Genomic DNA, 19,107 nt, shown 5'->3' with positions numbered 1-19,107 from the left:
GAAACATTTACGGAACAAGTGCAAAGCTCGATGTTTCTCATTCATGTTTTCTTCGTGCCCTCATTCACTCACAGGTCATACTTAAACTTTGATGCATTTCACTTTCAAGGGACTGGCTGAGGACGAGGGCCGGTCCCTTTAAGGCCCTGGAAAGGGTCTCGGTGTTGGTTTGGGCAGGGAGGCCACGCCCCGTCATGTGTGCGCAACCCCCGAGGGGCGGGGCCGGCGTCTCTGGGCTTCCGTCACTTCCGGTTCTCTGTCAGTTGCAAGCGAGCGAGCAGAAAGAGGTTCGGCTGCGAGAGTGGAGCGTGAGTGCTGGGGGACCCCGCCCCCACCCCTCGAACCCCTGCCTAGCCGGCCCCCACCCTCCCAGCCGGGCCGCGAGCCGCCCGCGGCCTCCACCCCGCTCGCAAGGCGACGGCCGGGGGAAATGGCGGCGTTGCCAGACCTCCCCGCCTCGGCCTCCCTGGATCTCCTCCTCCGTCGCGCCCCGCGCCCCATGCCCTACAGGCCTCTCCGCGCCAGAAGCTGGCTCCCGGGAATGGCCCCGGCGCGGCGAGTGCGGCGGCCCCTGGCGGCGGGGCGCGGCCGGGCGGAGGCGAGGAGCCGTGGGGAGGGGGCCCGGGCGCCCCCGGGACAATGCCGCGGCGGCCCGGGCCACGGCACGGGCGCGTGCGGAGCCTGCTTCTCCTCAAGGCCTGGCTGGGGCTCGAACCCCGGCATCCAGGGTTGGGGGGGCGCTTTCTAGGGGGGGAGAGAGCGGACCCCGTCGGAGGAGGGCTGGGGGGGTTGGGGGAAGGACGGCTGGTGTGCTGGGGGTAGCTAGCGCTTCGAGAGAAGAAAATGGCGCTTGGTGCAAGTCCCTCCTCTTCCCATAAGGTCTCCTCGCACTTCGCCGCCTCCCACGCCCCCTCCGACCAACCTGTCTCCCCCTGCCTCAGCGGTTGCCAGCCCCAGGGTTCCAGAAGCTTCCTGGCACCGCGCGACCCCCTTCCCCGTCTTGGTGCTCATCACCCTCGTTTTGTACCGAATTCCTGTGCCCTTTAGTCCAGGTTTATTTTTCACCTCGTCTTTTCTAATCTTCCCTCCACGCCATCATCACAGACCGAAATTCATTTTTTCAGTTGCGTTTTGTATATATTCTTAACTAGCGTTTTAGTATCACCTTCCCGAATTACTGGCCTGCCTCCTTCGAACAGTAAAGATAAGTAAAAGTAAAAATCTGTCAAAAGTTCAAAGTGGTGTTGGTTACCATTATCTTTTCTGTTGTTGAATGATCTTCTAATTTGGGTTAATTACGAGGTCGTTCTTTGAAATGATCTTAGGCAGCCCCCCCCCCCGCAGCTATTATTAATAGACCGTATAGTTATGCTTGACTGTTTCAAAGTGAAAAATAGGTTATGTCCGATTTAATTACCTTTTAAAAAATGTTTCTTGGCATTATTAGCTGCTAGCATTAAAAAACCTAAATTGCTTTTGGAGTTTGGGTTGTAAAATGGAGCAGTAACAGGAATAGTACATAAAATCTGGTTCTGAACGTTGCTGGTCCCCTCAGAATTTACTCTTCTCCTCAAGAAATTACCAGTTCAAATCAACATGGCTGGTTGTGCATGTTTGAGCTTTTTGAAATTAGTCGCTAGAATTGGGATGGATGGCCCACTTCTTTTACCTTGACCTCCTAATGTGGAACACATTTAGTGTTAGTGCCAAGGAAGTTTAGTCTAGAGAGCTGGATTACTTAGGATTTTTTGAGGAGGAAATGAAGACTTTTTTTCCTTTATTCAACATTTGTAGACTGTGTTGTACATATTGGGCCCTTTAGGGCATACAAAAATTAATAAGACTCAGTCTTTCTGGAGATGGGGAGGGCTAAAGATCCTTTAATAATAAGTGGTTTACCACCTGGTATTGTTAAGTGCCTTGAAAAGAGTGCTTTGGAATTCCTTGAAATTTGGGCTTTAGCTTTTTTTTTTTTAATCTTCTGCAAAAGTAGATGCACAAGGTTCTCTGTCTTGCTGTGCTCAGGCACTCAGTAAAGATCCACCTGAAAGCAAGATATTGGGTTATGTACCTCTATTTGGGGGGAGTGAGGGTCATAGGTGAATTTGAGAAAAGGTTTTGCCCCTCCCATAAGCAGATTCTTCAAAATGTAGTTACATTTCAGAGTAGAAAAATCAGTGTAAAATGTAATGAACTGTAAAAAATTGTTTAACTTTGTGAACTCTGAATTAGTGCTTGTCATTTTGATGGCATGATCAAAAAGCCAAAGAAAATTAAGAACATTTACAAAATATGAAAAAATAGGATTATACTGGCAAATGAATTACATCTGTATAGTGCAGCTGTTCCCCATGTTGTGTGAATGTTGGGGTCAGTTCCTGCAGCGAATAATTCTGTTAGGTCTCATCAGTGAGAAATATAAAGCAGTACTGAGAATATTCCTATTCCTGGTTTTAACAGATTGCTGTCAGCTTCCTTCTTACAATTTATTCTACGTATAAACATCTAACTCCTCTAAAATGAAGTATAAAAAGACCCAATGGCTTTGAGAAAGAGGTGTAGGAGTATGAGATATGTGTGACATTTAGTTCTTTCTCCTTGCTGGATTCTCCTTGCTGGGTTCTGGGTGTTATTTTCAACTTGGAAGAGTATAAATTAAGAGTATAACTTCTAGGGCGCCTGGGTGGCTCAGATGGTTAAGCGTCTGCCTTCGGCTCAGGTCATGATCCCAGGGTCCTGGGATCGAGTCCCGCATCGGGCTCCCTGCTCCTTGGGAGCCTGCTTCTCCCTCTGCTTCTCTCTCTCTCTCTCTCCCTCTCTCTCCTCCTCTGTCTCTCATGAATAAATAAATAAAAAAATCTTAAAAAAAAAAAAAAGTATAACTTTTAGCATTGTGCTTAGCCTAACAACTCCAGTACCACAAAATGGTAGAACCATGGAACTTCTTGAATTTTTGCTTGGGAAAGAGTCAAGTCGAAGGTAGGAGAACAGTTTGTAAATTATTGTGTATAATGTATTTTTCTTTCAGAATGCCTAAATCAAAGGAACTTGTTTCTTCAAGCTCTTCTGGCAGTGATTCTGACAGTGAGGTTGACAAAAAGGTGACTATTAATGCAAGTCATTTCTGTGATACTTAATTCAGCAGTATTGTCCACATCCAGTTCTGAAGGACAGCAAGGCATATCAGAATGGTAAAATGAGCGCCTAGGTGGGTGTTTCTCAAAGTGCAGAAGGCTCCTGGACCACTTGACCAAAGGGCCTAGGGTACTTGTACATGCACACTTCCAGCCCCTGAATCAGACTTGAGCAAGTCTTCTAGGAACCCCAAAGCTACAGAACCACCACCTTATTCCCTCCGGGGAATAGCATTATAATGAGGCCAATTTGCTATTTGCCATTATTGAGAAATCTGCCTAAACTCTAGGTATTGTGTGTTGTAGTTGAGTTAAATTACCTGAACTCTTTGAATGCAGATGTCAGTTTTGACCGCCTTCTCAGCGGTTGATTTTTATCCAGCCCACTAGGATTACTTAAAATGTAGTCTTGGTACATTCTAAGTTAGAATGTTATTTACTCTGGTCCCCTCCTTTTAGTTAAATCAACACCCAGCAAAACTAACATGAAATTCCCCATTTTGACAACAGCCTTTTTCTACATTGGATGACAACTGTGCTGGGAGTGGTGTATTCCGCTTAACTGAGCCTCTCACACTGTAGTCAGAGCTTCTGTGCAGAACTGTTTTTTTAATTCCTAGGAGCTTACATAATTATGTGTCTGAGTTTAGTTGGCAGTGTTAGTTAAAAGAGCTTATGGGAGAATCTTGGAGAAGATGGACCTGTATAGGGAAATACAGAATATATAACCTAAAGGTTGCAATAAGGCCTCAACATACATAGCTATACTCCAGAAGGAAATATCTCTTAGGTTTTTTATTCACACCCGGTATGGCCTTTGAATTTGAAAACAAATTTTTACTGAACTTTTATGTGTCAGTCCATGGAGAATATCCAGCTCCTATATAAAGAATAATCAATCACTTTCTACTTTTGAGCTGAGGTGATTTTTGCTATTTTTGCTATTAATAGTACATTAGTCCTGTCAACACAGTAATACATTCACTTTTTCAGTTTATATACATGTGTACATTCTATTTTACGTAACTTCATCTAATTTAGTAAGACATTAACATACTAGTTTATACTTTCCACTAAGGAGCATGACTGCCCTCTGCTGTTTAGGTTGGGAGGAACTCTACTAGTTTCCATAGGCTGTTAGGTCATTTTAAGAATGAGGCTATATAAAAAGTTTTTACAATAATGTTGCTTTATTTAAGACATTGTCTTGATTTTGGATGCTAATCCAACACATTGCTGTCCACCTTCAGTGATTTTTATGATGAAGTTCTTGAGTTGTTGACTTCTAGTGCCCAGTACAAAATAGTTTTCTTAGCTTTGCATACTCAAAAATTTTCAAAGTCAATTTAAGTCCCTTTTGGAATAGGCAGGGAATAAATAACATATCCTGGGTTGGAATAAGTTGGCTGTATTCTTCCTAATTAATATATATCTTTTGTAAAAATATAAGTTGCTGACTAACTTTAGTAGACTTGGGGTTTCCAAAATTTATTCAAAAGCAGCAGTCCCCCCCATCGCTTCCCCCCCCCCCGAAGAAATTGGATGTGGGATCCTGGTCTAGAAAAGAATTGTTTCTCTGGTTATTACCAGTATGATGCTTGAAGTATTTTTTGGGTTTCTGAGAACACACTTTGAAAACACTGTTAGATATTAGGTTAGCTCCATAGTTCTATTGTCAAGTGAAACTTGCCTGTGTATATATTTATGATTTTTTTCTTAATAAATATAGTACTTTGAGCCTTTAAGTCTTAAAAAGTAATGAAGTGTTTGAACCTGAGATGTGTCTTATTATGTGTGCAAATTTTAACCATTGTGCTTGTTTTTCTTTCAAGTTAAAGAGGAAAAAGCAAGTTACTCCAGAAAAACCTGTAAAGAAGCAAAAGACTGGTGAAACTTCAAGAGCCCTGTCGTCCTCTAAGCAGAGCAGCAGCAGAGATGATAACATGTTCCAGGTAGTGTCCGAGATCCTGAGGACTTAGTGTCTGGCTTGATCTGACAAATGTGGAAAGTACCTTAATTTAATATAAGGATAGTTGTTGAAATATAGGAGCAGGTTCATTGAAATGAAAGTCATTTATAAGATGCTAGATTATTGTTAAAGTCTAGAAACCTATAGTTTGGCTAAGTGTTAATTTAAAAGTGATAGATACCCAAAAAAGATTGAGAAAAGCACATTTAGGAAGCAGTTTGGAGGAGATAGGTCTAGTATTGGGCTGTGAAATACGGGTGGGGTATTACTGGAGAAGCAGCAGCAGTACGGCCTGCAAAGTTTGGGCTTGATAAGAGCAGGAGAGGTGAGGGGCGCCAAGGTGGCTCAGTTGGTTAAGTGTGGGACTCTTGGTTTCTGCTCAGGGTTTTGAGATTGAGCCTGTGTTGGGCTCCGCCCTCAGCAGGGCATCTGCTTGAGATTCTCTCCTTCTCTCTCAGGCGCCCCCCCCCCCCCAAATGCTCACTTGCTTTCTCTCTAAAATAGATATTTCTTTAAAAAAGAACAGGAGAGGCAGGTGGGTTTACTGAAATCGGCGCTCTGTATATAGTGGGGAATAAGATTGAAGATCGAGGTATAGCAAGGGAAATTTTTCAAGAAGGGGGCATAATTATTAGTTGAAGTACATGTATATAAAATGCATAGTTATGTATAAAATTGATACATATTTTTAATTTTCTGATGGCTTTGAAAGACTGTATTTTATCAGGCCTTACTGAGTTTTGGGTGTGCAGTGATGAGCCAAGTAGACATGGTTCTCTTATAGTGAGGCAGTTTCCATTACCCCAGAAAGTTCCGTCTTGGCCTCCCTTTGCAGTCATTCCCTCTGCCTGAGGTAACTACTGATCTGATTTCTGTTACTATATATTTATTTTTCCTGTTCTAGAACCTCATATAAATGGAATTGTTTGGTTTGTATTGTTTTGTGTCTGGCTTCTTTCGCTCGGTGTAACAGCTTGGGGTCAGTTCTTACTGTTATTCGTAGTTCCTTTTTATTGCTGAGTGGTATTCCACTGTAGGATTATACAACAATTTGTTATCCATTCACTTGGGATAGACATTTGGGTTGTTTCTATCTAGTTTTGGGCTGTTAGGAATAAAGCTGATGGGAACATTCTTGTAAAAGTCTTTGAATTTTTTTTTTCCTCTTTGGATCAATATCAGATGCATTTGCTGGGTCATAGGCTAAGTGTATGTTTAGCTTCGTAAGAAACTGTCAAACTGTTTTCTCTAGTAGCTGTACCATTTTATGCACCCACCAGCAATGTGAGAGATTCCAGTTGCTTCATATCCTCACTGGGTTCATTGTCAGTATTTAATGCTATTCACGTAAGTTAACGGATGTGTAGTAGGAGCTCATTGTAGTTTACTTTGTGCTTTGTTCAAGTCTTTTTTGCCCATTAAAAAAATAGAGGACATTTGATTTATTGAGTTGAAAGAGTTCTTCATGTATTTTAGGTACAAGTTCTTTGTCAGCTATAAGTATAGTGGATATTTTCTTTAGGTTTGTGCTTTGCCTGTTAATTTTCTTTCTTTCTTTTTTTTTTTAAGATTTTTATTTATTTGAGAGAGCACAAGCAGGGGGAGTGGCAGGCAGAGGGAGAGAGAAGCCGACTCCCCACTGAGCAGGGAGCCCATGCAGGGCTCAATCCTAGGACCCTGGGATCATGACCTGAGCCGAAGGCAGTCGCTTAACTGACTGAGCCACCCAGGCTCCCCATCTGTTTTTTTTTTGTTTTTTTTTTTAAAGAAAATTTTATTCATTTGTCAGCGCGTGCAGGCAGGGGGAGCGGCAGGCAGAGGGAGAAGTGGGCTCCTCGCTGAGCAACGAGCTCGATGCGGGACTCGATCCCAGGACCCTCAGATCATGACCTGAGCTTGAAGGCAAATGTTCAACCAACCGAGCCACCCAGGCGTCCTTTTTTTTTTTAAGAGCCTCTTAATTTTCTTAAGCATTTTTAGAAAGCTTTAATTTTGATTAAGTCCATTTTTATAAATTTTTTTCCTTTTATGGTTAATGCTTTTTAATGACATTACCTACCCCAAGGCCACACAAATTTTGCCACTGTTTTTTTCCCTAGAATTTTTATAGTTAATAACTTTCATGCTTAGGTGTGTGATCCACGTAGAATTAGTTTAGTTTCTCTGTGTATGGTGTGAAATAGGTGAACTCATTTCTTCCCGCAGAGAGATCCAGTTGTTCTGTACCATTTGTTGAAAAGACTTTTTTCCATTGACTCATGTTGGATCTTTATAATGAGAATCCATGAATATATAAAATACATGTCTATTTCTGATCTCTGTTTTATTCCATTGAATACTTTTTACTTCAGTATCACAAGTCACAACTGCTGCGCTTTTATAGTGAGTCTTGAAATCAGGTAGTGAAAGTCCTTTAACATTATTCTTCACCTTCAGAATGATTTTGCTCTTCTGCGTATTTTGTATTTCCATACACATTATAGAATAAGGCTTGTCAGTTTTTACCAAAAAGCCTACTGGGATTTTGATTGGGATTGGGTCAGGCTGAAGATCAGTTTGGGGAGAATAGGCAGCTTGGCAATACTGAGTCTTCCAGTTCACGAACATGGTGTCTCTTTGCATTTATTTAGATCTTAAATTTGTCTCTTTTGTGAATTTCATGATAGAGGTCTTGCACATCTTTTGTTAAATTTATTCTTAAGTATTTTACATATATTTTTTAAAGATTTGAGAGACAGCATGCATGCGGGGGGGGGGGAGGGGCAGAGGGAGAGAAGCCTACTCCCTGATGAGCATGGAGCTCGATGAGGGGCTCCATCTCATGACCCTGAGATCACGACCTGAGCTGAAACCAAGAGTCAGAAGCTTAACCGACTGAGCCACCCAGGCACCCCTGGTATTTTATGTTTTTTGGTTCTATCAGAAATCTCTGCTTTCTTAACTTGATTTTCCAGTTCATTGCTAGAAAAGATGTTATAGTATTACTAATATAATGTAAATATATATGTACTGTGTATTTATAATAGGTTGCATATGTACTTTTTAGAGACTTCTTAGAACTTTCTGTGGTGGTGTTGATTTTGTCTGTTTTACATCATCCTTTTAATTCTTTTTCTTTATTGCTAATATTTCTAGTATATTGAAAACAAATGATGAGAGTAGACATCCATGCCTTGTTCCTGATCTTAGGGGCAAAGCATCCTTCTAACTTTCTCCTTCCTCTGATGCCATCCACTACTGCTTAAACTCTGGAGTGAATGTACGTACTGCTATGGTTTTGCTGCTTTGGTAACGGAGAATGAAGTCACAGGGATAAACGTGGTGCATTTTTCTGTAGGGACCCTCTTGGGAGATTTTCATTAAAACTTTTTATGTTAAAATGAACACTGATACACTGGAGATGAGCTACAAAATGCATAGTAAGTTTCAGATTATAATCAGACTCATTTGGGTAGAACAGTGTGAGTGGGTGTTCCCACAGTTGCCCTTTGTTCCAACCCCACAGCTCTTTGGTGCTGCTGTTCTCTGAAACGTTGTTAGCAAATTCTAGAGTATCATTTTACTCATCTGTACCTTTTCTCACTTTGAATAATTTCTTATTTACTGTACATCAAATAAAGTCACTTGAAAAGTGATTATGGACTTCAGATTGTACGTTCACAAAGTTTTGGATATGTGGATGGTCAGCCATATTTGGGAGGAGGAAAATGCCTTTTCTGTTAATCTGTGGCAAACAATATTTATAGCACACCTCATTGAAATCATGGATAAAGGAGCTTCTGAATAGTTCCTAGGGAGCAAGAGTAGAAATTAAAAGTACCTAGCTAACCGTTTGTTGTGTATTTATTGTATTCAATTTTTTTTTTTTAAAGATTTTATTTATTTGACAGACACAGCGAGAGAGGGAACACAAGCAGGGGGAGTGGGAGAGGGAGAAGCCCGATGTGGGGCTCGATCCCAGGACCCCGGGATCATGACCTGAGCCGAAGGCAGATGCTTAACAACAGCCACCCAGGCGCCCTGTTCCATGTTCTTTATGATAAAATAATTAAATAGTTGTTAGTACTAATTTAAGACTGGTAAAATACCATTAATATACTTACAACGTGCTTGTCTCTCTTTTAAAAAAAAAGATTTGCTTTCAGTCTTGATTTTAATTCTTTTTCTAGTGCGATTTTATTTTTTTTATTTATTATTTTTAAAGATTTTATTTATTTGTCAGAGCACACACAAGCGGCGGGGGGGGAACGTCAGGCAGAGGGAGAAGCAGGCTCCCTGCTGATTGTGACCTGAGCCGAAGGCAGACACTTAACTGACTGAGCCACCCAGGTGTCCCTCTAGTGCGATTTTAAAGTTTTAACCCTGTTTTCAGATTTTTAGATTGTCAGGAATACAAGCCTTGCAGAAGAGAGGAGTAGTAGTATTTTTTCTGCTTCTGTGTTTGGCCCTTAGTTCAAGAACCTATAAAGGCTCCAGGATCTCTTCCTGGTTTTTCAAGTCCTCTTCAGTATAGCTCCATCTAGTCAGCCTGTCCTTGAGTCTCAGCAGTATTGAATCTTTCTGCTTAGTTCCTTCTATGTCCTTGTCATTTTGGTCTCTTTTACTTAACTAATAGGCTGTCATATTTCAAGGTTAGATCCTAATATCTAAGGTCTCTTCCACATGCTGAAGCCCACACCGAACTCGTACTTGACTTAACCTAATCAATATCACTTTAGTAGGTTTTCAGTACATTTTAATATTATATACTGAGCTAGCTCATGGGCTTACTAGCTAGAGGGCTTACTAAAAACCAAAATGAAACAATGTTCAGATCTGTGGTTGGCTGCTTAAGATACTTACACATTTCTTAGAGTTGTTAAATCAGTATTATAAATCACAATTAACAGTTTCATTGTGATAATTATTTTGGTCTTATTTAATTTATTCACTAAAACAGTTTATGGGGAACCTAGTATGATAGGCACTAGGGGGGTACAAAGAAGATTGATGAAAAAATAAGCCATTAAAACTGCCCATAAGATCACTGGTGACTTTAGAGTAGGCGGTGGGAATTCAATTAGTAGAAACAGTATTTTTTATCCTTCCAAAATTTAGCAATAAAAGGAAGAATGAAACATGGAGAAAGTTACAGAATACTGCAGATTAGGGAAAATGCTTTATAGAAAGAGGGGATTGAGCATGTTAGGAAATGGTAGATAAGCCATTGGAAAGGGAAAGAATGCATAAGTAAGAAATGGGATAGAAAAAGTAAAAAGTTAAGAATTGATGGTGTTGTGAGTACAGAGAAGAGAGATTTGAAGGCATTTACCCAAATTGAGTGGACTTCATTTTCTCCATAAAGCATGGGGTATAAAGTAGGGATACACCAGCAGGATCAGAAACTTAAGGATAGAAAACTAAAGGAAAATGAACCAGACCTGGCTGAGACAAGAAAAAGCAGTCTAAGGGGACATATGCAAGATGGAAACCATTAATAAGTACTGGGTCAGCACAGCTGTGATTCTGCTACAGTAATACTTAGTATCTTAATTAAAAGGATTATTAATAATCAAGGGACCCAGGTTAGAAGGAAAAGGAACATAGCCATACCCAGAATCTTTACATGTTGAGATGTTCTAAGCACAAAAATCATGGCCAGTTTTTAGTAGGATTGAAGAGTAGTTTTAGAATGAGTAAGAGAGAGATATAGGCGTTAAAAGTTTTGATCAGAAAGTATGACGTGTTGAAGTGCTAGACAGTAAAGACAGTGTCTTACAGCGTAAGACATCCTGGAAAGTGCTTACAGACACTTTGTTGAGTAAAACCTTTTCCTTCTCTGTGGAATTTGTAGTTTGTTAAGCACAGTATAAAGTTCTTGAAAAATGGTTTTCTGTGGGTAGTTTTAAGTTCTTAATTTGAGACTATGGTGAAGTGTATTAAAGATGTTAATGTCTAAAAGGAAAAGCTTTCTCATGTTCTATTGACTGGATCTCTGGATTTTTAGAATGGTATATAGGTAGTGGGGTCTGTGGATTCCTACTGATTGTAGTTTGTACTGCAAAAGTTGGCTTTCTAATGATTTTTGTGGTAAAAAACACAACATAAAATTTACCATCTTAACCATTTTTAAGCAGTAGTGTTAAGTATGTTCATATTATTGTGAGACAGATCTCCAAAAGTCTTCTTTTAGCAAAACTTAAACTCCCCTCTCCCTCTTCTCCTGACCCCTGATAACTACCATTCTGCTTTCGGTCTCTGAGTCTGACTAGTGTAGGCACTTGTATAAGTGGAATCATGCAGTATGCATTTTTTTTTAAAGATTTATTTATTTTAGAGTGGGAGCTTGAGTGCGGGGGAAGGGCAGGGGCAGAGGGAGAATCTCAAGTAGACCCACCTAGCGCAGAGCCCCATGTGGGGCTTGATCTCACGACCCTCATGACCTGAGGTGAAATCAAGAGTTGGACACTTAACCGACTGAGCCACCCAGGTGCCCCAGTATGCATCTTTTTGTGAGTGGTTTATTTCACTTAGCACATGTCAGTAAGGTTCATCCATGTTGTAGCATGTTACAGGATTTCCTTTTTAAAGGCTCCACGGTATGTATATATATCACATTTTGTTTATCCATTCATCTCACGACGGACATGTGGGCTGTTTCCATCTTTGGGCTGTTGTGAGTAATGCTGCTGTGAACATGGGTGTATAAATAAGACCTTGCTTTCATTTCTTTTAGGTTCATACCCAGAAGTGGGGCTGCTGGATCAGTTATTCCATTTTTAATTTTTTGAGGAACTGTTTTCCAGTTCTAGTGTTGCTCTGTTTTATGATTTCTTTAATGTAAAAATGATTGGAAGTGTGAGATGTACTTTGTTTTTTCCATGTTTTTAAGAAAGATTTCTTTTTTTTTTTTTAAGAAAGATTTCTTCTTAACAGTGACATTTCCTTTGGTTGTAGTTTTGATACTGAGAATAGTTACTTTGATTAAAAGTAGAGGGAGTGTGCGGCAAGTTGTGAATATAAATAGGGACACCACTGTTGAAGTGAATACCTTTCTGTGTTTTTGTTTCTTTTGCAGATTGGGAAAATGAGGTACGTCAGTGTTCGGGACTTTAAAGGGAAAGTCCTAATTGATATTAGAGAATATTGGATGGATCCAGAAGGTGAAATGAAACCTGGAAGAAAAGGTGAGATTTAATTTCCTGAATTTGGTTCTAATAATTAGAACTAAACTAAAAAGTAACCTACCTTATTTAAAATTGAAATAATGTTGGCAGTGCATTTGGAACATCCTCATTAAGTTGATTCTTTGTTTTTTGTATGTAGTCTTTTAGACATGATATTTAACTTATTTTAATGACATGTCTTGAATAGCTGTTGGAATAAAACCCAGAAAAAAATAACCCTAATATCACTTCATTTGGTTGCTAATTTGCTTGGATGTGACTTTAGAAAAAAAAATTGACGTGAATTCTTAAGTAGAGCAGGCATGATCTGGGAAGTTGTAAAATTGGGAATGAAAAATTCTGGCTTACGGTGTTTTCCTTTTGGTTCATCTGAAGGATATCCTTTGGGAGGGGGCATCCAAAGCGGGTCTTTGTCCTTCTTCTGTTTGTGCTTCACCTAGTCCCAAGCATATCAGCATCATAGAAACATGCTTTATTTATTCATCATATACCTAGAGAATATATGTACTAACATAAATTCATATATTGGGGTAGTTAGCTGCTTTAGGTTGATCCTTAGATAAAAAAGATATTTTTATCTTCTACTCCGCCTGTTTGTCATCTTGAAGGTACCACTTGTTTGCTTCATGCAGTTCTTAGTTTGTTAAACCTAACCTCTATGTTTTTCTACCCTTTAACCTTTTCTCTTTCAAGGCCACTTCTGGAGTGCTCATTTAGTTGTTTCACTGTGGCCAGTGCCAGATTTCTTCTCTTGTTCCTGCAGGCGTTTATTAAAACAATTTAATCAGCTTTAAAGCCCGTCCAAGGTGTTGACCCAGTATGTTCTTCAGCCTTCCTCTCAAGTTCATGGCCTCCCAGTAGTTTTTTGAGAAATACACTAATTCTTCCAATTCTAGTTTATTTTTGTTTTTATATGGGTCAAGTATTAGGACATTAGAAGTTCCAAGTGCAAAGTACTTTCTCTTCACATTTTTACTTTTTAAATAGAGAAGACATGTTATTAGCTAACATTTTAAGTGTTTACTTATGTGTCAGGTCATACACTCAGCTTTTTCCTCAGATTAGCTAATTTATTGATTCATAATACCACTTTGAGATGTAAATACCATTTTACTGGTGAGGAGACTGAGGCTTAGAGATTTTTTTTTTTTTTTAAGGTCATACAGTTAGTGATAGGGAGGCTGGGATTTGAACCTTGACAGCAGGACTCCAGAATGCATTTTTAACCACTATGTATATTCTGAGAAGTCCTGTATGGGTCACATCCCAGGAATTTTTCCAAAGTGAAATGAATGCTTCTGGAAGAACTCATCACAAAGTTGTTCACCTTGAGTTCCTATAGAAATTTTGAGCAAATGTTGGAACCAACTGGATGTAGAAATGGAGTGTCACATAGGAAATCTGGACCTGGCCACTTAGCCTGCTAGTTTGAAAGGTTTTGTGAGATACATCTTCACATCATCATTTGTTCTCACAGGTTATAATTAAGTATTGTGCAGGATACAGTGTTGGAAGTAAAACTGGGCGTAAGACTGTTGCGCTCAGGTAATTGTGATGAATCTGTAGTAACGAGATTGGACTCTCAATATGGTACCATTGTGCCGGTCAAAGTGGCAGTTGTCGATTAAAGCAGTTTTTTAGTTGGAAGTATGAAAATCGTCAGAGCTTAAAGGGATTTCCAACTTTTAATTTTTTAAAACTTTGTTTTAGGTATTTCTTTAAATCCCGAGCAGTGGAGCCAGCTGAAGGAACAGATTGCGGACATTGATGACGCAGTAAGAAAGCTGTAAAATCAGAGCCACATGAAACCTGTACTGTTCTAGTTGTTTTAATCTGTCTTTTTACATTGGCTTTTGTTTTCTAAACGTTAAGCTATTGTATATTTGGATTGCAGAACAATTTGTAAGATGAATACTTTTTTTTTATGTGCATTATTAAAAGTGTTCTGAGTGAAGCTAATTGTCAACTTTATTAAGGAGGATTGCTTTGTGCCCGCCACCTAGTGTAAAATAAAATCAAGTAATACAATCTTAACTGTTGTGGCCTTTTTTGATCAAGAGTTGGTACTGTTTAAGGCCAAAAGTAACAGTTTATAGACCTGTTGGTTTCACCTTGGCTTTTACATTCAAAGGATTTGTATTGCATTGAATTTATAAACTCTTGACTTGTGAAATCCATAGTTGATCTGTTTTCTTCCAGCCCAATGTCTAGACTTGTTGGATTTTTCTACCCCAGTGATATTTCACTTTCCCTTTTTTTTTACTTCGTTTTCCTTTAATGTTATGTTCAGTTTTCATTTCACTTTTTTGTTCTCTTTCTTGAATATATTATACTAATTTGGAAAGTCAGTGAAACTGTCAAAATGTTAGTTATCTCAATAAGGTACTTGTAATTAAAATATTATATGAGAGCTACAATCACTAATTCTACTGTATTAAATATTAGGAGATATAGTTTGATAAAAAAAAATGACTTGTATGAAAACTCTGGCAAGTAAGTGTATGTTGTTACCTGTAGTGTTCTGTGTAGTTACCTTATTGCTTAGTCTGCAGAGAATAATGACTTCGATGTCTGATTTACTTTCACTTATTAAACATGTTCACCATGGGATGATGTCTATAAAATCAGATACTGTTATATTAGATTAGGATTTAATAAAAATTGTGAAAGCTTACTGGCCTAACATTTCATTTTATAACATTGAGTATGGATTATATGTAGCCAGAGAAATCACTGAGCTTTTAGGTAATTTGGTCAGTTTTTGGAAGAAAGAGTATATAGAACATATATTTCTGTTTTTTGGCCTTCTCTTAGTAGACTTGGTTTTTTTTTTTTTGCAGTTAATCTACTGGACAATAGTATTCTAGACTTAATGTTACTAAGTTTTAGCAGGTACTCTGAAGTGATTTTCATTAAAGTGTAGTGATGAGGCAGACCCAGATTGAGGCACAGATTTCAGGGGCTTTGCAGCAATAAATAGGGCAGGGTGTGCCTTAGGAAGAGAATTTAAGGAACTATAACTGAAATGAAAGAATGTGGCAGTGAAGAGGAAGGAATTCTCTTCAAACTAAATGAGACATAGGATATTTTGAGCACATTGCTAGGACATAATTCTAGATGGAATAGTAAAAAGAAAAGTTTAAAGACATGTAAAAAAAATTCTTGTTAACAAATTATTTTTGGTAGCTAATCTTAAATGGTTTACTGCCATGTCGGAGAGTTGCACTATTATACAAGTTTGATTACTGCGTCTAAAACGTTTTATAGTGGAATTGTCAAGGACTTGGTTTCAAAACTAGCTGCCAGGACACACATAGTTACTAAATTTTTTTCTGGCAGCTATTCTGTTTTAAGTATGTTTTTACATTTTTTAGATGATTTTTCTAATGTTTTTAGCAGTAACCCTAATAGGTGCATAATTGGGGAAATAAATCTTCTCTTCTGGTATTTTAGCCTCCATCCGATAATAGGTACTTCAAAATGGCATTTTAGACAAATAATACTTGACTGGTGGCTTTCCCCTTATTTGGGAACATATATGTGTTCTATTAACTTAATAGGGTGGATTTGTAAAGTATTCCTTATATATACAGAAAGGGTAGTTAGAACACAGAACTTTGATTTTGGTGTAGTTGAAGAGGGAATAACGGGAAAGTTTCCTAGGTATATATGAATTCAGGGTTCGGGTGCATTTTGAAACAATCTGCTAATACAGAGATGGTGCTGAAATCTGTTACCTAGGCATTTTCTAGTTGTATAACATTCTGTCATTAAAAGCTTCATATAAGGAGTGTTTCTCTGGCAGAATTTGATAAGTTGACTGTTAAATTCATTTAAATCTGTTACTGGATATACAATATACAGAAATTACTGATCTTTTTTTGGGTATAGGAAATGATGAGAACTGGGTTTAAAAGAAGAGACCAGTTAATTGTACTGAGAAGAGAGGAAGATAGGGAACTGAGGTTTTCTGTTTAAAATTACCTTCTTGGTAAGATTTCTTCCAGGAAGAAAGCTTGGCACTTTAAGGCAGCGGTTTCTTACTTGGTAATGCCAGAATGCATTTAATTAATGCCAGCCTTGAGTGAACTTGTAGCAGGGTTTTTCCAATGGGGTTTTCCTCTTTGTCTTTTCAAGTATGGGTAGTTTTGACCAATTTCCAGTGCCCTTGGCATTTTACTTAAAGAACAACCACTAAAAAAACAAAAAACAAAAAAAACCTCTTTATAATTTGATTATTCTCTTAGTGCTTTTACTTTATAAATGCTTTTGAAGAATACTCCTACCTCATTAGCTAGTCAAGTTGCTGTGATGATGGACCTATTTCTACATAGGAAAAAAGACTTAGAAAAAAAAAAGTACATACATCCTGGCTTGGCTATTGAGGGGAAAAGAGAAAGAATTGAGTGTTATTTAAGTGTTCCCGACAGGGATGTCAGAAAGAGCACTGTAAAAGCTTGAAATTTTTAAAAAGCGCTGGCTAATATTCAGGTATCTCCTGAAATTCTTTGCTATTTACTTTTTTATGGAAATTAATCCAGTGAAGCACTTAGAAGTTTTTTTTTTTTTTTTTAAAGTGGTATTTTCCGGGTAAAGTCCAGGGGTAAACATTCACATAGTCACAAATATGTAATTCTGTAATTGTGGAATAACCTGTATGCTTTGTTTGGTACATCTTCCATGGAGATGTCAATGAATATAATACTCCATCTGTGAATATTTTAAATGTTGAAATAAAAATAAGAAATGTGCCCTACGTGTCATCCCAGTTTCACAGACCTAAAAATGAGTGGCTTAGTTATCTGTTGAATGGGTTTTGTTAACAAACAGAATGCCTTCCTGTGTGAATGCTTTTGGAATGTGAATTCGCCTTAGCATGTTAAATCTTCTGAGGACCTCTGGGACCAGACCGGACTGGACCAGATGGGACAGGGTGGGTGGGACAGGCAACGTGGGGGTGGTGTGGGCCTGTTTTTCCCATCTACCTGATCCAGATGGAAAAATGCCAATAGGTGTACAGAATCTCTTTTCTCTCTTTTTTTTAACCTTATTAATGTTTTGCAGTCTGATTATTCCTTGGTATACTTAACCATATTGAATGCTGGACTCCGTTGAGTATTTTAAACTTACATTTTCATTTAGAAAGTGTCTATTTTTTCCTTCTTGCTTAGTACTTTTGCTTTGTTATATTTTGAGATCTCATTGTTCAGATTTCTGTTCAGAGAAACTTAATACAGGGATAGAAAGACCCATTGAAGACTACCCATGACTCTTCTTGCCCCACCTAATCAACGAAGTTTGTTAGAGTGTACGGACTCAATACAGTCAAGAGGAAAAATATAGTACTTGGAATTTACATAGTCACTGACTTACAGTTTTGTAGTATGGCTCAAAGGAATTGTGGGATTTAAAAATGGTTTTTTTTTAAAGCATGAAACATTAAGAAATTATATTGGATTTACCATGTAACAGTTCATCCAAGACTTAGTCCATCTTAGTACAAAATCTTGCCTCACAGGACTTTTTCCCCAACTCGCTTTACCTAAGTCCTTTACAGAGCTTAGACCATCCTGGACCTGCTTTTACAGCCATTTCAGCCCTAGATTAACAATGACGTGTTTCTGAGGAAAGGGAAACACTCCTCTCCTTGAGGTTAAATAGTTTATCTTTCTTCTTGGGTGACTTATTTTAGCTTGGAAATGATTTTAGGGCATTTTATTACTCCATCTCTACCAGGAAAAACATGTGTTCTGAATCTCAGCATTTGGATCCTATGTCCCAGAGTAACAGAAACACTGTGTGCAAAGTGCTTCTCCCACCAGCCACGCCAGACCTTCACTAAAATTGTGCATGTCGTGGCTCATGTGTCTTGGAAAGCGATGTGAAGTTCAGTTTGGCCCTCTTCTAAGTAAGACCGAGTCTTCTAATAGCTCCTACTCTGACTTCCCCCACCCCCAAATACGTAGTTGTTTTAAGAATGGTACATACGTATATGTATTCTCTCCATGGGGCCACTTATCCCTTCACCCAGAGGTCCTGTTCAGATTCCGCTGATTGTTCCAATAATGTCTTCATAGCAAAAGCTTCCAACCCATTTGAGAGTTGTGTCTCTTTAGTCTTTGTTCTGACACGCTTCTTTAGGTTTTCCTTGACTTTTGCAGCCTTGCCATTTCTGCAGATCTGGTCATTTGTAGGCTGCTGGTGGTGTTGACAAGGGTGGGGAAGGCAGAGCCAGGCTGAACGAGGAGTGGAGACTCAGCAGCTTGGCTGTGGGTGGGGGGAAGAGCAAGGAGGGGTGCTGCCGGAGGATGTGGGATCAGGGCAAGGCTGTGTGTGATCGGAACAGTGCCCCATCTGGGTATGGCTGCGTTCAGTGCTTGTTGAAATTGACCTTCGCGTGTCATCTACAGTTTCAATTTCCCACTGTGGTTTTCCGGTGATTTCTTCCTAAGTGCCACCTGAACTGTGAGTACTTTCAATGATTTTAAAGAAAAAATTTATACCTACTCCGTTTTAATGTGACTATGACCATTTGGCTCTCACTTTTTGCTCCTCCAGTTCAGCTGCTCAAGTTCAGAGAGTGGACTCGCCCAGCATGCATGTGGGCACTGTGCGGTCATGCTTGGTGCATGAGCTGGTCATGAGACTCTCTCGTTTATTGTTTTTAGACACGAGCTCTGTTGCCTCTATTCACTGTTGGCCTTGGAAGATGAAGAGGAGAAAGAACGTTTTCATCTATTCATGCTTGAGTGATATAAAGGATGAAAGGGTAGTGGGAAGGTATATAGTAGAAATCTGAAGATTTTGAGGAATTTGAGGGTTCCAGCCTCAATCCAGA

At 39.1% G+C, this 19,107-nt stretch overlaps 1 protein-coding gene across 2 annotated transcripts; it reads left to right on the top strand.

Moving 5' to 3' along the window:
• The first annotated feature begins 215 nt into the window (after window positions 1-215).
• SUB1 (SUB1 regulator of transcription) lies at window positions 216-17,025 on the top strand. 2 transcript variants are annotated; one of them, XM_088023527.1, is made up of 5 exons: window positions 216-287; window positions 3,029-3,101; window positions 4,967-5,086; window positions 12,161-12,269; window positions 13,980-17,025. In XM_088023527.1, the coding sequence occupies exons 2-5, from the start codon at window positions 3,030-3,032 to the stop codon at window positions 14,057-14,059; spliced, it is 381 nt and encodes a 126-aa protein (XP_087879653.1). In that variant the 5' UTR covers window positions 216-287; window position 3,029; the 3' UTR covers window positions 14,060-17,025. The 2 variants fall into 2 exon arrangements, with proteins under 2 accessions (XP_087879653.1, XP_027953837.1); XM_028098036.2 differs by having other exon boundaries at window positions 226-308.
• The last annotated feature ends 2,082 nt before the right edge of the window (window positions 17,026-19,107 follow it).

Source organism: Eumetopias jubatus, unplaced genomic scaffold (assembly GCF_037043125.1).
Source record: "Eumetopias jubatus isolate StellerSeaLion01/CBP00866 unplaced genomic scaffold, mEumJub1_p1.0 scaffold_5, whole genome shotgun sequence".
Classification (NCBI taxonomy): Eukaryota; Metazoa; Chordata; class Mammalia; order Carnivora; family Otariidae; genus Eumetopias; species Eumetopias jubatus.
Note: the sequence above shows the minus strand (reverse complement) of the source record. Positions and strands in the feature narration are given on the sequence as shown.

Excerpts from the sequence above, each read along its gene's own strand:
- SUB1 (XM_088023527.1), top strand. The coding sequence starts at position 3,030 with ATGCCTAAATCAAAGGAACTTGTTTCTTCAAGCTCTTCTGGCAGTGAT. Across the intron at positions 3,102-4,966 it reads ACAGTGAGGTTGACAAAAAG|TTAAAGAGGAAAAAGCAAGT; the intron begins GTGACTATTAAT and ends TTTTCTTTCAAG. Across the intron at positions 5,087-12,160 it reads GAGATGATAACATGTTCCAG|ATTGGGAAAATGAGGTACGT; the intron begins GTAGTGTCCGAG and ends TTTCTTTTGCAG.